The 23,410-nt window shown below is 39.3% G+C and overlaps 1 protein-coding gene across 3 annotated transcripts; it reads left to right on the top strand.

The window, feature by feature from the left end:
- The first annotated feature begins 2,068 nt into the window (after positions 1–2,068).
- On the top strand, positions 2,069–8,566 carry LOC149205291 (isocitrate dehydrogenase [NADP]). 3 transcript variants are annotated; one of them, XM_089394976.1, is made up of 17 exons: positions 2,069–2,269; positions 2,381–2,444; positions 2,626–2,669; positions 3,421–3,530; positions 5,027–5,064; positions 5,194–5,271; positions 5,369–5,422; positions 5,509–5,610; positions 5,838–5,929; positions 6,027–6,130; positions 6,278–6,346; positions 6,432–6,547; positions 6,699–6,733; positions 7,237–7,379; positions 7,574–7,696; positions 7,798–7,976; positions 8,174–8,566. In XM_089394976.1, exons 2-16 carry the CDS (start codon positions 2,396–2,398, stop codon positions 7,889–7,891), a joined length of 1,251 nt encoding a protein of 416 aa, XP_089251102.1. In that variant the 5' UTR covers positions 2,069–2,269; positions 2,381–2,395; the 3' UTR covers positions 7,892–7,976; positions 8,174–8,566. The 3 variants fall into 3 exon arrangements, with proteins under 3 accessions (XP_089251102.1, XP_089251100.1, XP_089251101.1); XM_089394974.1 differs by having other exon boundaries at positions 2,070–2,269; positions 7,798–7,887; XM_089394975.1 differs by having other exon boundaries at positions 2,072–2,269; positions 7,798–7,884.
- Positions 8,567–23,410: the final 14,844 nt, after the last annotated feature.

Below are 23,410 nucleotides of genomic sequence, written 5' to 3' on the forward strand. Positions count from 1 at the left end.
GAGAGTCTTTGTCTGGGGACACTGACTTTTGATTTGCTTCTTCATGTGGATCCTCTGGTTGGGAGCTGAGAAGTTCAAACCTGTTCTCTGGGGTAGACTTGGGCTGGCTTTGCTGGATCTGCTGAACTGGGTCTTGATGGATCCCTTTGCCTGTAGTTCCTCCCGGCTTCTGAGTCTTGGATGGCATTTTGGATCGTTTGACTTGGTTCCAGCCGACCTCCTTACCTTGAGTTGTTTCATTCGCCGATGGGCAGTTCCTGGCAAAGTGCCCATAAACCTGACATTTCCGACATTTGAAGGGCAACTGTTCGTAGTCTAGCTTCTGAACATGCATCCAGTTTCCTACTTTGATTTTGATTGCCTCCGGGAGCCCCTCCTCCAGATCCACCTCAACGCAGATCCTGGCACAGTCATATTGGTCCTTGCTGTTTGCTCGGTCTATGAATTTCCCCAGAGCATTTCCGATGTGCATCAGAGAATCCCAGTTCCAGCAGTGAACTGGGAGGTTTGGGAGCCTTACCCAGACCGGAACAGCTTTGGGGACGTCCACTTCTGGATCAAAATCAGGAGTCCATTTATTCAGATATAGGCCCTGGGGGCCCATGAAGTAAGGACCGTTTCGAAAGATCAGATCTTTGTCTTCTTTGGTGTTAAATTCAAAAAGGAAGAATCCTCGCCCCAGGAAATAAGAGGTCACGCTTTCTTTGATCAGCGGCGCCCAGTTTCTTTTGACCCAGCTCTCTGTGGACTTGGGGGATGGCCATAGACCCGTAAACTGGCCTATGAGAGCTCGTTCGGATAAGGACAAAGCAACCTGTATCGGAGTTTCCGGAGGGAGTGAGATCTCGGGGATTTCATCGATCCTCTTTACGAATTTCGCCGCTTCAGCAGGTTTCTTCTTTGGCAGCCCTTCCAGAAGATGGCTGAACGCCTCAACTGCGGAGATCTTCGATGGAGGAGAGGGAGGAGCCTGGGTGGGGCCCACCGCCTCCATGGAGGTCAGGCTTGCGGGATGCTCAAGGAAGGCGAACACCCATGGCCCGGCAGATCGCAGAGGAGGATCGCCGGACAGACCCGCGCCAGTTCTGGAGAGACAGGCTTCGCAGATGGCAGGCCAAGGGGCCGAGGGAGCGAGCGGGAGAGCTCAGTGGGGATCTCAGATCTCGGATCGCTTGTAAAATTTAATGTATTGTTAAAGAAAAATCACTGTTATCTATCCTATATAAATCAATTGTTATCTTACTGAATATATGATTAATATTGAGAGATATTTAAAAAAATTAATTAAATTTTAAATAGGAAATATCTTTTTTATAATAAAATTTTAAAAATTATTATTTTATGCCTTACAGCATTTCCTTTGCAACATCTGGTGCAAATGCTAATATTACTTCCACTAACAACTTAATTATAATAAATCTTCTCGCTGTATAAACAAATAAAATAAATTACACCTAAATATTTAAACGCGAAACCCTAGAAATCGTGAGAGTGGCTAAGATGAAGGTAGGATAGGGCTACGTGCGCATGTTGAACGAGTCGACCCATAAAGTAAACCACGATCTAAGGGACGCGAAACCCTAGAAATCGTGAGAGTGGCTACGATGAAGGTAGGATAGGGCTACGTGCGCATGTTGAACGAGTCGACCCGTAAAGTAAACCACGATCTAAGGGTGGAGGTTGTTGGGTGAAACATGTTTTTGGGGTTGGTGGAGCATTTCGTTTGGGTAAATAGGGTTTTGGGAGGGGGCCACATCCATTTCTCAATTATATCCCTACGACTCCTCGGGCTGCCCCTTGGGTGAAACATGTTTTTGAGGTTGGTGGAGCATTTCGTTTGGGTAATTAGGGTTTTGGGAGGGGGCCACATCCATTTCTCAGTTATATCCCTACGACTCCTCAGGCTGCCCCGTTAATAAAAAGCCTTTGAAAATATTGAACACTAATACATCAGCACTCGCCTCCCAGTCAATTCACTACCACGTGGCACAAACCAGTGGCAAATGAGTGGGGACGATTAGGTAGTGTATTCAGAAAATGAATTCGCCACGGCACAGCTAGTCATCGCATGTGACCAAACATGCTAGTGGTTAACACACAGCATTGTTGCTATTTAATATGTGAGCCTATACTTGGACTCACCCTTCGCTTAGCTCTTTCTGAGTTTGGCCATTTCGATTTCTTCCATTGGATCGTGACTTTGGATCAGTAAGTCCCCGAGGTGGCCTGGGATCGGTTCCTGGACTTCTTTGTCTTCAATCTCTCTCTGGTATGCGTCTTTCAGCGCACTACAAGTTCAAATCAGGCAGTTTTGCATGGCTTTTATTTTATTGTTTTATGGGGTTTCAGGAGCGATTTGTTTTGTTTTGTTCTGTTGTAGGTTTTAGCTATCACAATGGCGTCGGAGAAGATCAAGGTGGAGAATCCCATCGTCGAGATGGACGGTAAGTTTCGGATTAGTTTGTTTATTATGAATGCCATTATGAGGAAATTCAAGCTCCTCGATTGGATAGCAGTCCAAATGCAATACATGGTCATGGATTTTACCAGTAAATGGGTTTGCTTTCGCTTGTTGACTTCCTCGTTAGAAGTTGCTCTGAGATCTGATTGTTTCCGCCTTTACAGGGGATGAAATGACCAGGGTCATATGGACAATGATTAAGGACAAGGTACATCTGTTAAAACATTCCTAATGTGATTTCTATTTAAAGTGTTTAAAATATTCAAAAAATTATTCTGTTTTTCTTGAAGAGAGAAAATGATTAATTGTGTACTGAGAGCAAGAAGCTTTGGAATGAAATAACAATCTAGTCTTGAAATAATATTTTTTGGTCTTCTTTTTGGAAAAGTTGATCTCTGGAAAGAGCTTGGATCGCTGGAAAATCCCTCTCTCTCTTGCGTTTAGGGGAAGACTGATGAGCTTTAATTATGATTGAACCGCTTCTCTTTTTCAATTGACTTTGTTAGATCTTTTCATTCAAGTTGATCTGGAGAGCTTTTATTATGTTTCAATTACTTTCCCTTGTCAAGTGCTTTTGTAAAATCTTTATGGAAAAGTTGATCTAGATAATTCTTTGTTTGGTAATGTTCATTATTTTCTCCTAGCTGATATATGTGTAAATTTTTTTCAATTGACTTTGTTAGATCGTTTTATTCAAGCTGATCTGGAGAGCTTTTATTATGTTTCAATCACTTTCCCTTTTCAAGTGACTTTGTAAAATCTTTTTGGAAAATTTGATCTAGATAATTCTTTGTTTGGTAATGATCATTATGTTCTCCTAGCTGATATATGTGCAAAAATTGCAATGACTATATATATATATTAGCTCGGTAATTCGTACTTAATGAATTAGATTATCTTTAGACCAGGTTATTTACATTACAGTGAAGTATTTTAATATTTTCGATATGTTTTTGCAGCTTATTTTTCCATTTGTAGAGCTGGATATTAAGTATTTTGATTTGGGGCTTCCCCATCGCGATGCTACAGATGACAAGGTTACAATTGAGAGTGCAGAAGCCACATTAAAGTAAGCCCATATTTCTTCTTTTCTCCCCCAAGATTTTGATAAGCGAGCAGATATAATTTAGTTTTCCGTAGTGAAAATCATCACTACGTTCAGCGATCTTGGGTTTTAGATCTGATAATGACACCAAAAGGTTAACTATTTTCTTGGTACGGGAAAATGTTGACTAAAACCAATTAGGCTTAGTTTATTGAATGCGAATAATTCAAGACGATTGGATGTTTTGAGGATTGTATGACTTAGTAATGGCTATTGTGGCCTTTGTTTATTGTTGCATCTTATGTCGACCTTTTCTGCATTATGCCCAATGGAGGTATATCAACCGAACACTACAAAGTTTGAAGGTGAGTTGGAGAATTCTCCAGGTTACCAGGCTCGGCAGTTGTCACATTTGGGGCCTTGACAGCCAGCTTGTATCCATTGCCCATTCTAGAACATGGGCACATCACAAGTGCAGGGTATCCATTTCAGCCGAGTCTCAGCCAAATTAAAATTAATTAAAAATTTCTTTGCCAAATGGGAATTTAATTTGGTTTCAAGATGACAACGTTGCTTAACAGCTGCTATCGTAGTTGGTGCTTCTGGTTTAGTAAAGCCCACTGAGCTGTCGATTGTGGGTTGTTTCTAAAGTTGTAAGGTGAAATTTCTGGAGCAGCAACTTGGACACAACTTAGTTCCTTTGTTTTGAATAGGTGCTATAACACGACTGTAAAATGACGGGCTGATGTAATATTTTTCTTATGTGGCTTCATTATTGATAGATGTTCTCCTTTATTATATTCACCGGTTTTACAAAGTACCAAGCCAGCTATGCTCGTTTACATATTTTTCTAGATTGACACTCCACTATATATTTAATGGAAAGTAAGGGTTAAACCACTGAGTCAGATTATGGGGTCTGCAACTTTTCGGCAGTTTTCTCTTTCTTATTTGAAATAAAAAACTATATGGGTTTTTCTTCTTTGCTTTTTACCTCTTCTGTTTTGTCCTCCATCATACTCCATGAAGTTTGGTTAGAAGATGTGATTCTGTGGGCTTCTCATGGGCTCGTGTCAGCATGAAACACTGGAAAATAATGGAAAACTAACTTCACTGGGAAACATGGTTTTTTTAAAATAATACCAAATTTATCAACCAACGATGGTCTGTTGGAATTCTGTCTTTAACTGCCTAAATGCTGCTTTATATGAATCTCCTATTACTTTTTAGTTGTTTCTCTGTCAAGCAATCTTTAGATTGTAGCGTTCCAAACTTTTCATTAGTTGAGAGATTGTAATGTAGTTTTTTTATTTAATTAGATCGATGTTGAATTTTCAGCGTTTTTGTTTTCCATAGGTTTGCGTTATTCGTAAAAGAAGTCTTTCTTATCCATAATCTTTACTTTTGAGTGTCTCGTAATCAATCTATTTACTATTTGTACGTGTTATATCTCCTTTCTTCTCTAGATTAAGGGTTTGCGTTGTTTTATAATAATTTTGTTTTAATATGATTGTTCGCAGATACAATGTGGCCATCAAGTGTGCAACTATCACACCAGGTTTATTTATTATTGTTTTTTGCTTGACCTTTAATATGACATTGGTTTTTTCAAAATCTGTCCAGGCGAATTTTAGGTGCTAATCACGACCTTGCATTTTGAAACATCTATATAAATGTTATCTTGCAGATGAAGCTCGAGTCAAGGAATTCGACTTGAAGGCTATGTGGAAGAGTCCCAATGGGACTATCCGTAACATTTTGAATGGTTGGAAACTTGTCAATCATTGTGCTTGTGGATTGATGTCTTTAGAAAAAGGATGTTGCAGCCAAACAAATGCTTATAAAGATGTATTGCCTTGCAGGTACCGTGTTCAGAGAGCCAATCTTATGTAAGAACGTCCCTAAGCTTGTTCCAGGTAATAAAATTAGGCGATTGTTGTAATTTTGTTAATAATGTACATCATCTTAGCTGTTTTATAATTCGTACCTCTATTATTGGCAGGATGGACAAAGGGCATATGTATTGGAAGACATGCTTTTGGTGACCAATACAAAGCAACAGATACAGTTATCAAGGGCCCTGGCAAGCTGAAATTAGTTTTCGGTATCGTTTAATGTTTCTGTGTAGTTATTCTTTCTGTTTTGTCCTAACTCTGCTTCTGAGGATGCTTTAAAATCCGGCTTACTGCACACAGGATTTTCCAACAATGACGAACACCCTTGCTCTCTTTTATCCATCGACATCTGTATCATTTTTATTGTTTGAATATGTAAAATAATATGTCTGCTTTATATCACTATTCAACTGACAATTTATTTTGACTGATGCAGTTCCAGAGAAAGATGGTGAAACATCTGAGTTAGAGGTGTACAACTTCAAAGGTGATGGAGGAGTAGCATTAGCCATGTACAATACTGATGAGGTATGGAATTCTTCTGTTCTTCAGCAAATGCAACATTTGTGCTTGAATGGAGGCTGTCTCATTTTTATCCCTTATTTGCTGGGTTTACCATTTGCAGTCGATACGTTCATTTGCTGATGCTTCAATGACCGTGGCCTATGAGAAGAAGTGGCCACTCTACCTTAGTACGAAAAATACAATTTTGAAAAAATACGATGGAAGGTATATTTACTAGCCCGTGTTCTGTGAATTCTAAACAGACATTTATCCCTGTTATCCGTCACTTGTTTATTACAGACATCATCTTTGAATGGATAGAATATTCTTAAAGTCTATGAAGATACTCATGATATGATTTTCATTCGGTAGGTTCAAAGACATTTTCCAAGAGGTCTATGAATCCAACTGGAAAAGTAAATATGAAAAGGCAGGAATCTGGTGAGTTTTATATCTTGAGCATGTAATACTAATCATCACCATCTGTCTGGTAACCTCTTATATTTTCTTGAATGTGAATGAACAGGTATGAACATAGGCTTATCGATGACATGGTAGCCTATGCATTAAAGAGTGAAGGGGGCTATGTATGGGCGTGCAAAAATTACGATGGTGATGTACAGAGTGATTTCTTGGCACAGGGTAAGTAGATTCTTATAAAAGGATGTTCAGTGATCTGATTTGGATCCAGTAATGATGTTTTACCTTTTACATTTATTGTTGGTTTATGTTATGGGCATTGGGGATATTAATCATGTTATTAATTTTGGTAAATTTGTTTTTAATTTTTAAGGATTTGGATCCCTTGGCTTGATGACGTCTGTACTGGTAAGATTTTATTCTTTTTTCCATAACATATTTTTGTCCCTATTCTATTTTGAGCACATTTCTTGCATTTTATGTCAATTCTTTATAGAAATGGTAACCTGCAAATCGGCTTCCATGCATTACGTTTTAATTTATTATTACCAATCCGTCTGAAATATGGGACCTAACTTTTCTCTTTGCTAACAAGTTTGTTAACATGTGTAAGAATATACAATTGTCTTCCATGTTTGTGCACCGGTGTGTTGATGGTTGTCTTTATAATTTTCAGATGTTCCATTAAAATTAAGGTTATTGTTTGAGCAGTTGACAACAGAAATACTGAGAAATCACATTATGTAATTTGGATCCACTTAATCTTAATTTTGTAGTTTAAACTTAGGTACTGAATGCCTGAAGATACCGAGTCTCCAAGTGGGATTTCCAGCTGATACCAGTGCCTAAAGGTTCTACAAAATTTGTTTGTTTGCAAACTGCTTCATCCAGGATTTTGTTGTCTTGTATAGGTTTGTCCTGATGGAAAAACTATCGAGGCCGAAGCAGCTCATGGCACTGTGACTCGGCATTACCGCGTACATCAAAAGGGAGGTGAAACTAGCACGAACAGCATTGCTTCTATTTTTGCATGGACACGTGGGCTTGCACACAGGTATCTGCCTAGATTCACATTGTTAGTAAATCCATTAAACTCATGGGCTTGTAATTCTAATCATACCTATGCAGGATACTACCCTACATCTTATCACCCTTGAGATTATCTGGTATCCCTGTTCTAACAATGTTCTGAAAATGCTTTATCCCTTATCTGGGGTCAGTCTAGATAATGTTACTTCTCTCTGGCAGGGCAAAACTGGACGGAAATGCAAGGCTACTTGAATTTGCAGAGAAGCTGGAAGTTGCTTGTGTAGGAACTGTTGAGGCCGGAAAAATGACAAAAGACTTGGCGCTAATTATTCACGGTTCCAAGTAGGTTTTGTTTTTGCGCTTTAATATCTATATATTGTAAAATATGCAGCCTTTTGTACAAATTCTAACTCTTTCATCTTTCTTGTAAATATTTTTTGCAGCCTTTCCAGGGAGCACTACCTAAACACTGAAGAATTTATTGACGCAGTTGCAGAGGATCTGAAAATAAGACTTTCTGCGAAACCAAAGTTGTAACCCTTCTGCATCCTTTCGTTGGCCTGGCATTGGCTGATATTTTCATAATAGCTTTGGCAGAATTCATCAGATAGTATTTAAATAGGTTCGGCATGAATTTAAGGGATGTTTAAACTTTAAAGTCTGTAGCATCTAATAATCGTGTTAGTTTAGTGGAATTCTGTAGTCTCAATGGATTGGTTTATAGAATTCAGTACAAAACGAAAAGTGGTTTTTTATTCTTAAGTTGTGGAAAGTTTTGTGGAATAAAAATTCTAACTGGAATTTCCCCCCACCCTGCAGGAGTTCTTAAGGGATTGTGAAATGTGTGGCGATTTTGATCCTGCAAGAGTTGTTTGAAGTCGTAGGTCAGTCAGCTACTAGGGGAAATGCATGTGGCCCATGGAATATCTGTTGTGACATTTGAAAGGAAAAACATTGGCTGTGTTTCCAATTTAAAACTTTACAGTTGCAATAGTCATTGCTATATTTCGAGGGACTATTTCCTCTTAAATCTTAATACTTCTGCACAGAAGTCTCTAATCAGTTATCATGGGCTATGTATGTGCGGCTACACAAGCGCACAAGAATAAATATTGTTTTAACTAGAAACTCCAAAGTAGATAGCAGACAGCAAAATTGTATGCATAATGTATGCATAATTTAACCCTGGATAGGTACGCTTGATTGAATGGATTCATAGTGTCTGCATGTGTTGTTCTTAAGTTTTCTTATTCAAGGATCTTTGGGATAAAAGAACGGGCCAAAATTAAGCTGAAAATTGTTGCATTTATAGAAATATGGACACGTCGTATTGGCCCTACATGTGCTACCCTTTAACTGTTTTAGTTCTATAATTCCACGCAGAAAAATATAGCAATTTATGCACAGACTAGGAGCAGTCATAGGATATGAGGTTATAACCAGAAAAAGTTGTAGTTCAATGTTAGCTGCCAAATTGATTACAAACTCGTTGAAAAGCAGGGCATGAGGATACCCTGAACTCTTTTAGACAGGTTGGAAAATGCTTCTAGTTTTGAAGTTTCCTAGGCCATCCGTGCGAGGAGAAGGGATCACATTCTATGGTCTTTTACCTAAGTTCGAGGCTTGTTTTCTACTGAGCCGTATTTCAGGTGGTCAGTGTGCTTTGTAAGTTTTGAAAGAAGGAAAAAATAGCTCAGGACAACTAATATATACTCCCTAATCTTCCACGAGGTGAGAGGTGAGCTAGTCAAGTATTTTGATACAACACTGGTATGCCCAAGCTAATGCTCTACTAGATCTTAAACGCTTTGCCCTTAGGCAAATAATTATAGGTCTATTTACTCTCTATTTTTAAACAATATCCTGAATTTGACAAATAGATGCAGTTGTAGGGGTCTTTGTGAGAACTTTAGAACATGTGTGAAGATAATCAAGATGGGTCCTTGCAGACCGTTGCCACTGAAACTCTTTCCTATCCTCTCCAATTGGTTCATCACTTCCCTAAGATACACAAGACTATTCCATGTTCTTGATTTTATTTTTGCAAATGGTTTCTTTTTTACTAGCTTTGAAGTTAGTGAAAGTATCACCTCCCTCTCTAGGTTAGCGGAGCTGTAAACTTTGTAACTTGAAGCCAAAGACAGCACCATTTTGTCTTTTAATTGTTTAGTGAACTGCTATAACAACTTATCTAGAGATCATGTTTGATATTTATGAGCTGAAATCGAAATGCAATTAGTCTAGCTGTGCAAGCTTAAAACATCCCAACACAATTGCATGACATAATTGCAGCTGTAGCCTGTTTAGGATAAATGATCCATTCCTTATACACAACTGGTCTAAAGGCTCAACAGCCGACGATTTCGAAAACTTGTTCTAAAAGCATGCTTTTCCACAAAGAAAGGGCCTCCTTCGACAACTTGTCATGCGAGTTTATTCTCTGAAAATATGATTAAAGGAGATACCTTTGAACTGATTTTTTACGTCCATAACTCTGTTCATAACGTATTTACAGGCAGATTCTGAATTCTACTTTTCTGATTTGCCTAATTCAAGAGCAGCTTTGAGTCTCAAGCTTACCCAAGCCCATACTAGGTGCAGATTTTAGAAATATCCAAAGAGCGAAAAACTTAGCTCTGTCATTGGACCCCTGCCTAGCACCAAATTTATAAAAAGGAAATGGCAGGAATTAAAAAATAAAGGGGCACTTCACAATTACGTTGGGTTCCCAAGCTAGTTCTGTCAAATAAACCCGTGTGAATCTCTTGAATGACCCGTTGGCTTACAGTAGAAGTCTTCCAGCAACCCTCAAAAATACCCTAATCTTGTGAGCCCCTTGACTAGAAGCTATATATTTCTTTAAACAACATTTGTTCCTTGAGAGTCGAAGAATCCAGAGCGGTAAAACTATAAAGCCTAGCTAAGATCTATCTTGAAGTCGGCTTTCAGAGCATCTCATTATAGATTCTTTGTTCCCATTATCTGTGCCATTCACTCTCATGATTGCCTAGTTGTTGCAAAGACATATTAAGCATAAATAACCTTCCCAGTGCAACTTGGAAACATTTATTTAGTAAGTACATATATTTATGGAATTTATGATGAATTGGGCACGGGACAAATATTTTTCTTTATTTTAGAAATTTCTTGTGGATTCGCATTCATCTAAGTAAAAAAAGTACGTGAGAGGAAGATTATATTATTTGAGGCTTGTCCAGCATCCAAAAAGATATTCACAAAATCTGCTATTATTACTAATGCATCTGGATCTATTTGTTCTTAGTACACTAATTTGAGGTGATATTCAATGGAAATTAGGTGGTTTGATTGTATCCTCTCCAATTGAAATGCATTTATGAATTATATGTAATTTGATTCATATGCATACAATACAATAGTTGTTCATGTTTATGATGTTCTTAAGCTTCATATCGACTAATGTGAAAGCATGTGAGACCCAAAACTTACGATATTGTAATCGTAGGTTGGGTGATATTGATCATGTCATGTCATTAATCATACAGTTTTGGATGTCCAATTAATCTTGGATGATAATCTAATGCAATGGGAATTAATGATATTAAAAAAGCTATTAGTTTGATTGAAATTTTCTGAGCATCCCATCCCAAATTTGCTTCAATTGTAGTTGGTGCATCAACAATTTTGTCATTTATAGATCTATGAAATTTCCCAAAATTGGAAGTTGTCTTGAAAAACAATAGACAGATGTCACGTAATATGCACACTGCCATGTCCATGATAATAAAAAGTGATGATTAAGTTTTTGGATGAAGATGTACGAGTCACCTTCAACTAAAAACTGAAATACCAATTGTTGTAATATGTGCTATGCTCTATTATTAGTATTACTAGTGGTGAGCTCTATAATTTGTACAAATAGAACTAGAGGTTCACTTCTCTCATCTCTAACAATTCTTCAATCTTTATACAACATGGGATTTTGCTAGAAGCACCATCAAGAGAAAATTGATGCATATTGTGGTGTACTATAATTGTGTATAGTGTATATATGGATATTGATGCTGAATGTTGTTTACTAATGAAATTAAATGCTGTTAAGAAAGTAACATTGTGATGTGGTTAATGTTGTGATTTAACTTGTGAATGTACATTTGTGGAAGTTAAGTTGAAGACAAAGACATGCTTGGATTTTAGATTGAGTTTGAGAGAGAGCACTTGGATTGATTCTCAAAATGATAAACTTTGGCATGTTCCCTTAGGATCCTCTCAAGTCTTATTCTATTTTTCAGTCCACATATTTTTTAAGTTGTCTTATAATTTGATCTCTTACAAATTTGTGCTGTAATGATTAAATGGTTTATTATTATGTTTGTGCAAAGTTTGTATGTGATGAAATGAGGAATTATTAGCCTAATTTAATTGAATGCAAGTGGGTTAATATCTTAAACTTATCACCAACAAATGTGTTGTCACTTTTGTAAACTTGTTGCCATTGCATACAATGTTGGATATATTTTCACTTCATTCAATTGTTGCCTTTTAACATATCAACAATTCCACTTCTTCCAATTGTTGTGCATTATAGAATAGATCCCTTGAGCATGATTCAATTTGTCATTTTTCACACAAAAGGCAATCATTCTTTAATGTCTATCATGTTAACAGAATTACTATTGTCCAACTCTCTCTAAAGTCACATGTTAATTGGCTAAGCCTTTCCTTGAGCCGGGTTGGGTTAAATCAAAGTTGGGGTTATCTTGTGTCTTATTCTTTTGTTAGACTAATTCAATCAAGGTCTTTAATTTACAAATTCTTACAAATGATGTGGCCATGACATATTAACCTTCCTCATGTTATATTTCCCAAGGCCCACATGTCCTTGCTCACACTTAATCACATGTTGTAGAAGGGATCTTGGCTAACCATGTAAAAAGCAAGGCTCCATGCACACATTAATCTTTTTTCTTTCTTTCGACATGTTCAAACTACCTCTTTTAGGTTAAGTAATCTAGAATTGCTAGGCAAATGTACTAAAATATTTTCCTTCTCTTGCAAAATTTTCAAGGGACAAAGAGGATTTCATAAACATCTATTCTAAATATTCCTTTAGTAGTTCATGCAATTCTTCATTGTTATGCTTTACGAGAATATTTCTAGTGCTCATTTATTTTACCCTCAACAACATCAATGATGTCCTTATTGGATTTGATTGCAACGACATATTGTCTCTCTATACTGAAGGAAACAATCTCTACTTTTACTTTTTCTTATTTTACCCTTGGGAATTTTTATTATTAGGGTCTTTTTAGTCTCATCAAATTCAAGATTTAGTGTAAAATTCCACAATGTTCTTTTCTATGCTTGGATGGGGTAACTTGATGATCCTCACCATAACTGATAATTTTTCCACCAGATCCTTTTGAGGAGTGGATCTAGATTCACCAACATCACCCAAATTGTCTCCTTATGTGCACCTGTAGGACTAGGTCTATCTTGTATTCTTGGTATTGCAAGGTGGGTTTGAGCCTGCTCTTGAAGAATGAATTATTTATCATGTTTAAAGAAGTTGTAATATTAAGGGATTTGAGTAGCTTTGGATATCCAAGGGACCTTGTGATTGTAGTAGTGGAAGAGTGGGCCTCACTCTATGTTTAGGCCTAAATCAACTATTGCTTTGTCATCACTCTATCCAACTTGATTACCATGTAAAGAGCCATGACTACTAGGGTATCCATTTGATTGCTTTTTCCTAATTTCCTCACCATTGGACTCATTGTTTTGAGGTGTGCCAGGGGTCCATATTTTAATTCTCGACATCCTATACCATACTTATTCTTGATCTTATCTTCATATTAATGTTTAGTGGCCTTTCAACCATACATTCTTGCTTTGCCTTGCATGTGAGTTTGAAAGAGGAGATCAAGGTTGTAATAATGCAATGCTTTAGCACAACCCATGACATTTTCTTAGTGGGTAGGCAATAAAATTCAGCCAGGGACCACTAATAATGTTTTAACCAACCATTCTACAACCCAGTATGACCTTGATGTGTAAGTATGTCACGTCCTCAAAAACTAATAAAAATAGTTTTTACTAATGTCTGCAAAAACATTAGCTTAATTATTTAAATATTATTAAAATATAACTATGTATTATTATATATAATTTGAATGGATAATAAATTATTTCATACATTTAATAGTTCCTTTATCATATACTTGAATTTGAATGGATCATAAATTTACCTTTAACAAAAAATTTACCACATTAAAATTCTAAATTAAGTAAAATATTAAACATCTTTATTCAGATTTACTAAAGCTAATAGCATCTCTTAAATCAAAGGAAAAGGTTGATTCAACACAAAGGATCGAAAATCCTGCTCCAAGCTATTTTAATATTTCTTTTGATTGAAAAAAGTACATGGAGGTGACTCGAGGATGGAGATAAGACGGGAGATATCGCGCGAAGGTTTTGGTTAGGGTTTCTGAAACCCTTTGCAGCTACTGAATCGTGCTGCCCTCCGTTACCCGCATACCACTGCTGCCGTTTCTCCTCTAACCGCCGTGAGCACTTTCTTCGTTTTCGTGCTGGGGGACTACTAAAAGGCAGAGATACAGTGCCGCGCTTACCGGTTGACACCCTGTGACGGTTTGCTACCTGCCCAGCACGGTCCGTTAACCTGAGAACTGTCGTTTTCTCCGGGTTTCTCTACTCACCGAGGTGTCCGCCGTTCCGAGACGCAGCTGGCGATGGAGGATCTAGAAGCTGTCGATTATTCAGCTGACCCGCTGGAAGGGGTATCCATCTGGCGCTCACCCTTTTCCACATCAGAAGGTATGTACAGTTCGGGCCTCTCCGAAAATTACTCTCCGTTCTCGCTTAGCGAACAGTCGAGGTCATATCCTGTGGTCCTCCCGGATGTACCACCTACCTGGCCTGCGCTCTCTACCCCCCCTCACTCTCCGGCAACCCTCGGTTTCGTTTCCGGTTGCTTGAACCCTAACCCTGGTTTAGAACCACCAGCATCTGGTTCCATTTCCCGGCCGCTATTAACCCCTACTCTGCCCACTGTCTCGGCCGGTCTCTCTGGGTCACTCGGTCCTTCATCGGGAAGTTTCACCTCCGTACCTCCGCTCTCTGGCCCCCCTATTGCATCTGGCATCTGTGACCCCTCCTCCTCGCATCAGATCCCGGCACCGTTGAATGTTACTGCCCCTCCCCTAGGTCGCCCACAGATCTTTCCTCCCTCACAGGGCCCTAAAAAGAAATATAGGTGTTTCAAATCTAAGGAGGACGATATCTTTCTCAGGCTGGAGGAGGACATCCAATGGGGTGAGACAATGGAATTTGCAGATCGAGTACTGGTCGGGCGCATCAGAGGTCGGAACTATTCGGCAGCGCGTTTGAAGACCTGGGCAATAGAAGTTTGGGGTCATCATTTGGTGGACATCCCTTTCGTGCAAACCTTCGTGAGGGGATGGTTCGCATTGAGGTTCGCTCGTGCTGATCATACCAATTGGGTCTTGTCCTCCTACTGGCACTTTGAACATGCCCCGGTGCTCCTCAAGCGATGGACTCCCTTATTCGACCCCGAGACAGAGCAGATTGGCATCGGGCCCGTATGGATTCGGCTCCCAGGGCTACCACTACATTACTGGTCGGAAGATATCTTCAGGAGGATTGGCAATGCCATTGGTACCTTCATGGACTATGACAAATCTTACCAGCAAACAGGCATGATGGCATATGCTCGGATTCTTATTAATCTGGACACCAGGGGAGGACTTCAAGAGTTCATTACCATACAATGGAGAGACACGACACGCAAACAGATTATTGACTACGAAGGCATCCCCTATCGCTGCCGTAGATGTCACAAAGTGGGACACCTCTACAGGGATTGTCCACTCCTTCGGAAAGCGATGAGGAATGTACAGGATGGAGAGGCCGAACACCCCCTGGGCCACTCCCCCAGGCTGAATCCGGAGAAGAATCAAGAGGAGCATGCTCATACACAAGATGTTGGTGGACCCCGTAGCACTCCAGAAGCAGCAGACACTGCTATAGTATCCACTGCTCCCCTTCCTTCATCACCAGCTCCAGTGCGTCCAGCGACTGAACAGGCGGGCATCGCGACGACGGGTATGTCAATTTCATCCCCCTCTCCTTCGCCTCCTGTTTCATGCATATCTTTTGGCATTACATCTCATCACATTATTAGCACATCTCCTATTTCTGCACTATCATCACCTGTGGCTTATCGTTATCCCCGGGACTTGCCCCCTCACCCCTCTCTCATTTGCTCCCTCCCGCTTCCTTCTCCGGTGGCCTCCCCTTGCCAGCCATCGCTGATATCATCTTCCCTCGCATCCCTCTCCATTCCTACCTCCCCGGTATCCCCCCGTTATTCCCTTCGATCCCGAACGAAGGACAGAGGTCTTGATGTCGTTGGACTTGACCCTGAGGTCGCTCCTATTACTCTCAAGAACTCTCGTGGCCAACCCTCACGCATTACCAAAGCGAGACACACTGCAGACGAAGAAGTTGCCCTCAGGCGACAACAAACTATCTTCAGGGCCCTTAGAGCGAAGAAAGGCCCCTTATCTCACCCTTCATGAAGATACTATCTTATAATTGCCGTGGGTTTGCTAGTTTAGCCAAAAAACTAGCGCTCAGGAGATTGCTTATCTCATCTCAGCCGGATATTATTTTCCTACAAGAATCCCTCTGTTTGGCCGAACCTCTTATCCATACTCTCAATTCCTGGCTACCTAATTGGATGCGTTCGGGCGATCCGGAGGCTTGGCCATTGGGATTAGCAACAGAGCAATGGCGATTCGGAACATTTGGGGAGGCAGAGGTTTCATTGGTCTAGACATATTTGCTTACTCTGTAGCTTTGGATATTCGAATCATCAATGTCTATGGCCCTTGCGTCGACCGGGCCAACTATTGGAGAACCTTACTGGAATCTGAATTACTTCAAGCGGATAACATTATTCTTGGAGGTGATTTAAATTTTTCCCTTGGATTTTGCGAGTCATGGGGGCACTTGGCGCAGGTCGACTCCTTATCAGATACCTTATCCAATCTACTGGAGGAACACCAGTGGGTGGATATTCCATCTGTCAGAATTCAGTATACCTGGACTAATAACCGAAGTGGAGAACAAAGCTTGGCCAGAAGACTCGACAGATTCCTTATTAAGGAGACACTGCTCAACAGACTCCCCCGAATACGTCAATGGGTCGGCACGGGAGGAATATCAGACCATCGTCCTATATTCTTAGAAGCAGTGGACATTAATCATAAAATCAAGAGCCCCTTCAAGTTTAATGCCTCTTGGTTAAAGGACCCTTCTTACATACAATTGGTTAATAACTATTGGCAAAACAACCTTATCAGGGAAGATGAGGATCACTCAGAGGGTTTCGTTAGAAAATTAACTGAACTCAAGCAGATATCTAAAATCTGGGCACATCAAAAGCGTATCCAGGATAACCAAACTCTGAAGGAGGCGGAAAGTGTCATTGCTGCTTTCGAGGATTCATCATCTGGGACCTTCCCCACCCCTGAGAGCAAAGAACAATACACCTCTCTTATAGCGAAGCGCTCTCATATTCTGAAAGAAAGAGAAGAAAGTTGGAGGCTAAGGAGCAGGGCAATTTGGCTCACAGAGGGGGATGATAATACAAAATTTTATCATAAATTTGCCAATGGGCGCAAATCCATCAACACTATATGGGAATTAAGAGATGAGCAAGGACAACCTGTATCATCACAGAAGAACCTGGCCAGACTAGCAACAGAGCACTTCAGGGGTATATATAAAGCCCCTGGAGATATTAATATCATGGAAATCATGAGGGTGGCTGAACTTTTCCCCAGGTATGTAGCACAAGAAGACTCGGATGATCTACTCAAGGAAGTGACTATGGAGGAATTGGAGGCTACTTTAAAATGGTTTAAAAAAGATAAAAGCCCAGGCCCAGATGGGTGGTCCATTGAGTTCCACATCGCATTCTTTGAAATCCTGGGGAATGACCTACTGAAGATTGTAGAGGAAAGCAGAAGGAGGGGCAGAATATCCTCTGCTATTAAATCCACCTTCATTGCTCTTATCCCTAAATCGAATGACCCTGTCTCTTTTGATGACTTTCGCCCCATTTCTCTCTGTAATTGTCTTTACAAGATCATTGCCAAGATTATTGCCAACCGCCTCAAGCCTATACTCTCGCAGCACATATCTTCAGAAAAATTCGCCTTCCTTCACCACAGATAGATACATGAAGCTATTGCCACAACACAAGAGCTCATGCACACCATGCAGATCAAAAAACAGAAAGGAATGATTCTAAAAGTGGATCTATCCAAGGCCTTCGACAGAACTAACTGGCTGTATATAAGACTGCTGCTAACTCATCTTGGTTTCCCCTATGAATATATCAAATGGACTATGAGCTGCATCACAGATGTATCCTATAGTGTGCTTCTCAATGGTGAAGCTACTTCTTTCTTCACTTCAAAAAGGGGGCTCAGATAGGGATGTCCGCTCTCACCTCTGCTTTTCTTGCTTATTATGGAGGGATTAAGTAGAATTATTTCATCAGCTCGAGATAGGCATTTATTGACTGGCATTAAAATTGCGGATAATTTCTATCTCACTCATCTGTTATTTGTTGATGACATACTGATCTTCCTGAATGGCAGCATTGGGGACTCCACTACTCTCCATAACTCAATCCTTCTCTTCCAGCATGCTATAGGTATGAGGATCAATGTTAACAAGTCCACGATTACCACAGTTGGTTGCTCTCAACATGAAATCGCCTTTGTTGTTCAACGTTTCCCCTTCAACTCTCTGAACCTGTCGGATGGTATAAAGTACCTCGGTTTTAGACTAAAACCTCTCGGTTACAGAATTGCAGACTGGACATGGCTCATAGCGAAAGTGGAAAAAAGGCTTCAGGTATGGTACCACAAATATCTCTCTCGTGCAGGCAGATTGGTCCTCATCAAAGCTGTTATTGAAGCCACTCCAGTCTATTGGATGACCCTAGCCTGGATACCAAAAGGCATATTGAACCGCTTACAAAGTATTTGCTGCAGATTTCTTTGGAAAGGTCACCATCCGGGGAGGCTTTTTGCCTGGGTCAAATGGGACACCATTGCCAAACCCAAACGCTGGGGGGGATGGGGTATTAAGAGGCTCGATCTATTCTCCAGAGCATTAGCAGCCAAACTTGGGTGGCAGCTCCTCACCTCTAATAGTCTTTGGACTCGAGTTGCATATGTAAAATATATCAAGCCACAGAATGTTTTGGACTGGATCCGTATGCAGCAAGGAACTAGCCAAAACATATCCAATATCTGGAAAGCGGTCATAGGCTCCTTACCACTACTGCGAGAAGGAATTACTTGGCGCATAAGGGAAGGTAATGCAGTCCGCATTGGACTGGACCCGTGGGTCGGCTGTGGCAATGCCCACAGATTATCAGCTGATCTTATAAGGTATCTACATGACAGAGGGGTAACTCACATTAAACACATTGGCGATAATGAAAATTCCTCCTTTCTCCAACAGGCATGGACTACAACACAAGTGTTGGAAATACCTGATCAGTGGCAACACGAATGGCTGGAGTATACAGACGCACTCACACAAGCTCACATCAAGCTCACAGAAGGACCTGATGAAATCATCTGGGCCTTTTCCAAGCATGGAACATATACCCCGAAGCTAGGATACTTAAGCCTCATGGAATCATTCAAGCCCCCGGATATCCTCCCCACCTGGAAAGCACTCTGGAAACTTAAGTCAGCACCACGCACGTGCCTATTGATGTGGAACATTCTTTTTGACAAAATCCCTACAGGCACCAATCTTATGAAGAGATCATTTTATGGTCCCTTTCGATGCCACTTATGCCGCGGGGAAGAAGAAAGCACAGAACATCTTTTCTTAAAATGCAGTACTGCTTTACAATTTTGGCAATCCCTCACCTCTCACTATCCAAACTTGAAAGACTGGCAAGGTAATAACCTCATGGAAGCTTGGAATAACTGGTGCCAGAATCACATCGGGAAATCCATCAACATACCATTGCTGGTCTGCTGGGCATTATGGATTGCGCGCAATCAGGCCATTTTCAACTTCAGGACCCCACATTGGCCTACAATCTTACACCACACGATTGCTGATTTTGACTTGATACCTGAAGAGGAATCCTCTGCCCCCCCCGCACCATCAGACCTGAGATCATTGACAAATCTAAGCCCTGGGCTTATTTTGATGGCTCGGCACAGGACGCAGGCTGTGGGGGTGGGGCCATACTATATCTCAATGAATTGCATTGCTTCAAGATACAAATAAAACTAGGCAAAGGCACCAATAATTTTGCTGAGCTGTGCACGGCTAAACACATCATACATTTTGCAATTCAAAAACAATGCAGACACCTACAGCTATTTGGAGATTCTAAAATTCTTTGCAACTGGCTGAATGATGCATCTCATTGTTATGCATTTTCATTGAGGCACATTTTAGATGAAGCTAAAAGACTGATTACTTCTTTTGAATCATTTGTCTGTCGACACATCTACAGGGAACAGAACACAGTCGCCGACCAGCTATCCAAAGAGGCAGCGCACAGACAAGGAAACGACTGGTTGATACAGGAGGAAATCGACGGAACATTCTACCAGCATTACCACAGACCTTTTGATGATCAAATTGGAGATGGGCTATAAAGCCCTCACATAACAGTACAATTTTTGTTATCAGCATGTATATACATCTACTGTTTAGTCATGAGTACCAACTCTTTTATGGTTTTATACAGTTTATATGAAGCTCTCTGCGTAGAGCATGGACACAATTTTGATCACTGCTAGTTACAGATTTGGTAGGCTCCTTGCGTGGAGACAACTTGTTTTTTTGCCAGATCTATAGACTGTGAACTCGACAGGGACTGCTGCCTCCATATGAATATGCTTTGGCATCTATAAAATGTAATTTCTTAATATTAATAGAAATTACAACTTTTTCCCAGGGGAAAAAAATATTTCTTTTGATTAAATATTTGTAAAATGAATATTTAAAGTGAAAAACCATATTCTATGGATATATTTAAGTCTTTAAGACAAATATTTTCACATCTAAGTTTTAATATTTGAAAATATTAATTTGATGTAGTTTTATTATAATTTTTGTTATCATGTCATAAAAAACATTATTAAATCTAATATTAATATTTTTAAATTTAATAACTTTGGATTAATACAATATTAAGTTTAATATGATATTTAGTTTGCTTTATTACTAGCTTAGATCCAGAAAGGTTTGCACCTCGGGATTTGATCCCTCTCGACGCATGATAGATCTGGTGTTAGATGGATCTAAGTTGGTATTAAGGGATTTGAGTAGCTTTTGAGATCCAAGGGTCCTTGTGATTGTAGTAGTGGAAGAGTGGGCCTTACTCTATGTTTAGGCCTAAATCAACTACCACAAAGCCTGCTTTGTCATTACTCTATCCAACTTGATTGCCATGCAAAGAGCCATGACTACTATGGTATCCATTTGATTCTTCTTTCCTAATTTCCTCACCATTGGACTCATTGTTTTGAGGTGTGCTAGGGATCCATCTTTTCATTTTCGACACCCTTTACCATACTTATTCTTGATCTTATCTTCATATTAATGTTTGGTGGCTTTTTAACCATATATTCTTGCTTTGCCTTGCATGTGAGTTTGGAAGAGGAGATCAAGGTCATAATAATGCAATGCTTTACCACAACCCATGATATTTTGTTAGCGGGTTAGCAATAAAATTCAACTAGGCACCACTAATAATGTCTTGACCAAGCAATGTTTAAAAGCAACAAATAAAGTGTTTCTTCTTCTCTTTTGAAAACTAGGAATATCCCTATGAAATTTACTTGTAAAATTCCATCAACACAAACCTATCATAGAAATTTTGAGTCCAAAGGTGGGGTCTTCCAAAAAAATCATATGCCCTAATGCATGTTCTACCTTTCTAATATAACCAATCTACGTATCCTTATAATAAATCTCTGGTAGCTTCAATTAGTCTGTAAGGGAATCTACCAATTAGCATTTTCCTTTACCCAAAGAAAAAGGTATCCTTCATATTTCATTGTTATGTGGGTTCCATGACATAGAATTCTAGAGAAGCAATGCATAAGCCACATATGAAGCTAAATAAAACTGATGAGTTTTCTTGTAACCCTTAAATTGTTTTAAAAGTTCATGCAAGATCAATGGGATGCTTGTCATTGGTAGAGTTTCCAATTTGTAAGGTGTCCTTGTACCTTTGTGAACATTATTGTTTCAAATCACAACAATTGAATGCTTTAGGTACAAGTGCAGCTTAGATGAGGTTGAAGAACCACATGCACTCTTTACTCTTCACTTCATTAGATAAACTATTGAATTTAGTGTTGCCAAAATGCAATTTAGTTGTACGCTTGGTAGCATTAGTACTAAGAAAAATAAAATACTAAAAAAATAAAAGATAATGGTATGGAAGCAAAGAGGCATGTACAACAGGGAACATGTAGAAAGCTAAATTAGCGAGGCACAATGAAGAAGAAAGACCAAAAAAATGCCAAAGTATTGAGTTAATTGAGCGGTTTAATAGGATTAAAGTGTAAAGGCTATAATTTTAATTGCAAGTGGTAGAAAAACAACTACCACCCTAAAGGGAAATGTTTACTAGATTTGAATCATTAAATCAAGACAAGAGGCTAAAAAACATAAGGTTTCAACATGCTAGCTAAGATTCCATATGGCATGCTATGATTGATGCGCTACATATCTGGAGGGATAATGTCATCCCGACATGTGATTATTTAATTACTTGATTCACCATGCTACTCATTCATTCTTTCTTCTAAATTGTGCTCAATACCTCAATGCTACATTAATGTGTTCAAACAATAACCATCAAGCTATTATGCATCAATTTACTTCTTAAGGCATGTACAAGACTCATGGTTGTTTGATTTGGTTTGGGTTTTGACCTCTTAATGGTTGAAGCTTCTTAATGGAATTTGGAATGCTACCACACATAAGGGTATATATCAAGGAAAAAATTGTATGGCATCGACAAGAACTTTGACCCAATGATTGACCTAGTTGGGAACATGGCCAATTTTTTTATCACTTGATGGGGTTTGGGCCATCAATTTCCAAACTAAGATAGGATTTATTCTCTAATTAGTGCTTTTTTCGTTCACATGGTATGAATGTGTACATGATTATGTCCAAAAGTTACCACATGGAATGTGATGATTGGTGCATGCCTCAAGTCGTTATCATGTTCACCCTATATATATATATATATTCAAAGTACCAATGGAACATCTTGATTGGTTCATGTTCTTCTCATGTGGTTTTTATGTTGGAAAATTCATGGAACGACCATTGAATATTGAGTATCAGTGCAAATATAGTATGCTATAAGGCACAACTCCACAAGGTTGACCTAAGAGTTTAACATATCTCCATATTTTAACAAAATCTCTTCCTCTTACTTCATTGGGTACTTAATATGCCTCCTTCAACAAATCTCAATGATGTTGATTTGATGGTATGACACGATGAACATCCAACATAGAAAAAATGTCTCGTTGGTCACTCAACTATTATGATATATGGGGTGTTGAAAATCTACATATTCATCTACCACATATTTTGTTAATATCAAGGTGCCTTTGTGGAAGTCAATATGACTTATAAAATCAACATGCACAACTCTCCATCTCTAGTGAATTTGGTGTAAACATGTTAAAGTTTATATCAAGGATTAAATTGTATAGCATCGACAAGAAGTTTGATCCAATGATTGACCTAGTTGGGAACATGGCCAAAGATTTTTGCACTTGATGGGGTTTGGGCCATCAAATTCAAAACTAAGAATGTATTCTTTAGTTACTGTTTTTTTTGTTCACATGGTATGGATGTGTACATGATTATGTCTAGAAGTTACCACATGTAATGTGATGTTTGGTGCATGCCTCGAGTTGCTATCATTCCAACTACCAATGTAAC

The sequence above is a fragment of the Pinus tabuliformis genome, chromosome 1_2 (genome assembly GCF_031772625.1).
Source record: "Pinus tabuliformis cultivar Carrire ecotype Pingquan chromosome 1_2, CPIR1, whole genome shotgun sequence".
Lineage (NCBI taxonomy): Eukaryota > Viridiplantae > Streptophyta > Pinopsida > Pinales > Pinaceae > Pinus > Pinus tabuliformis.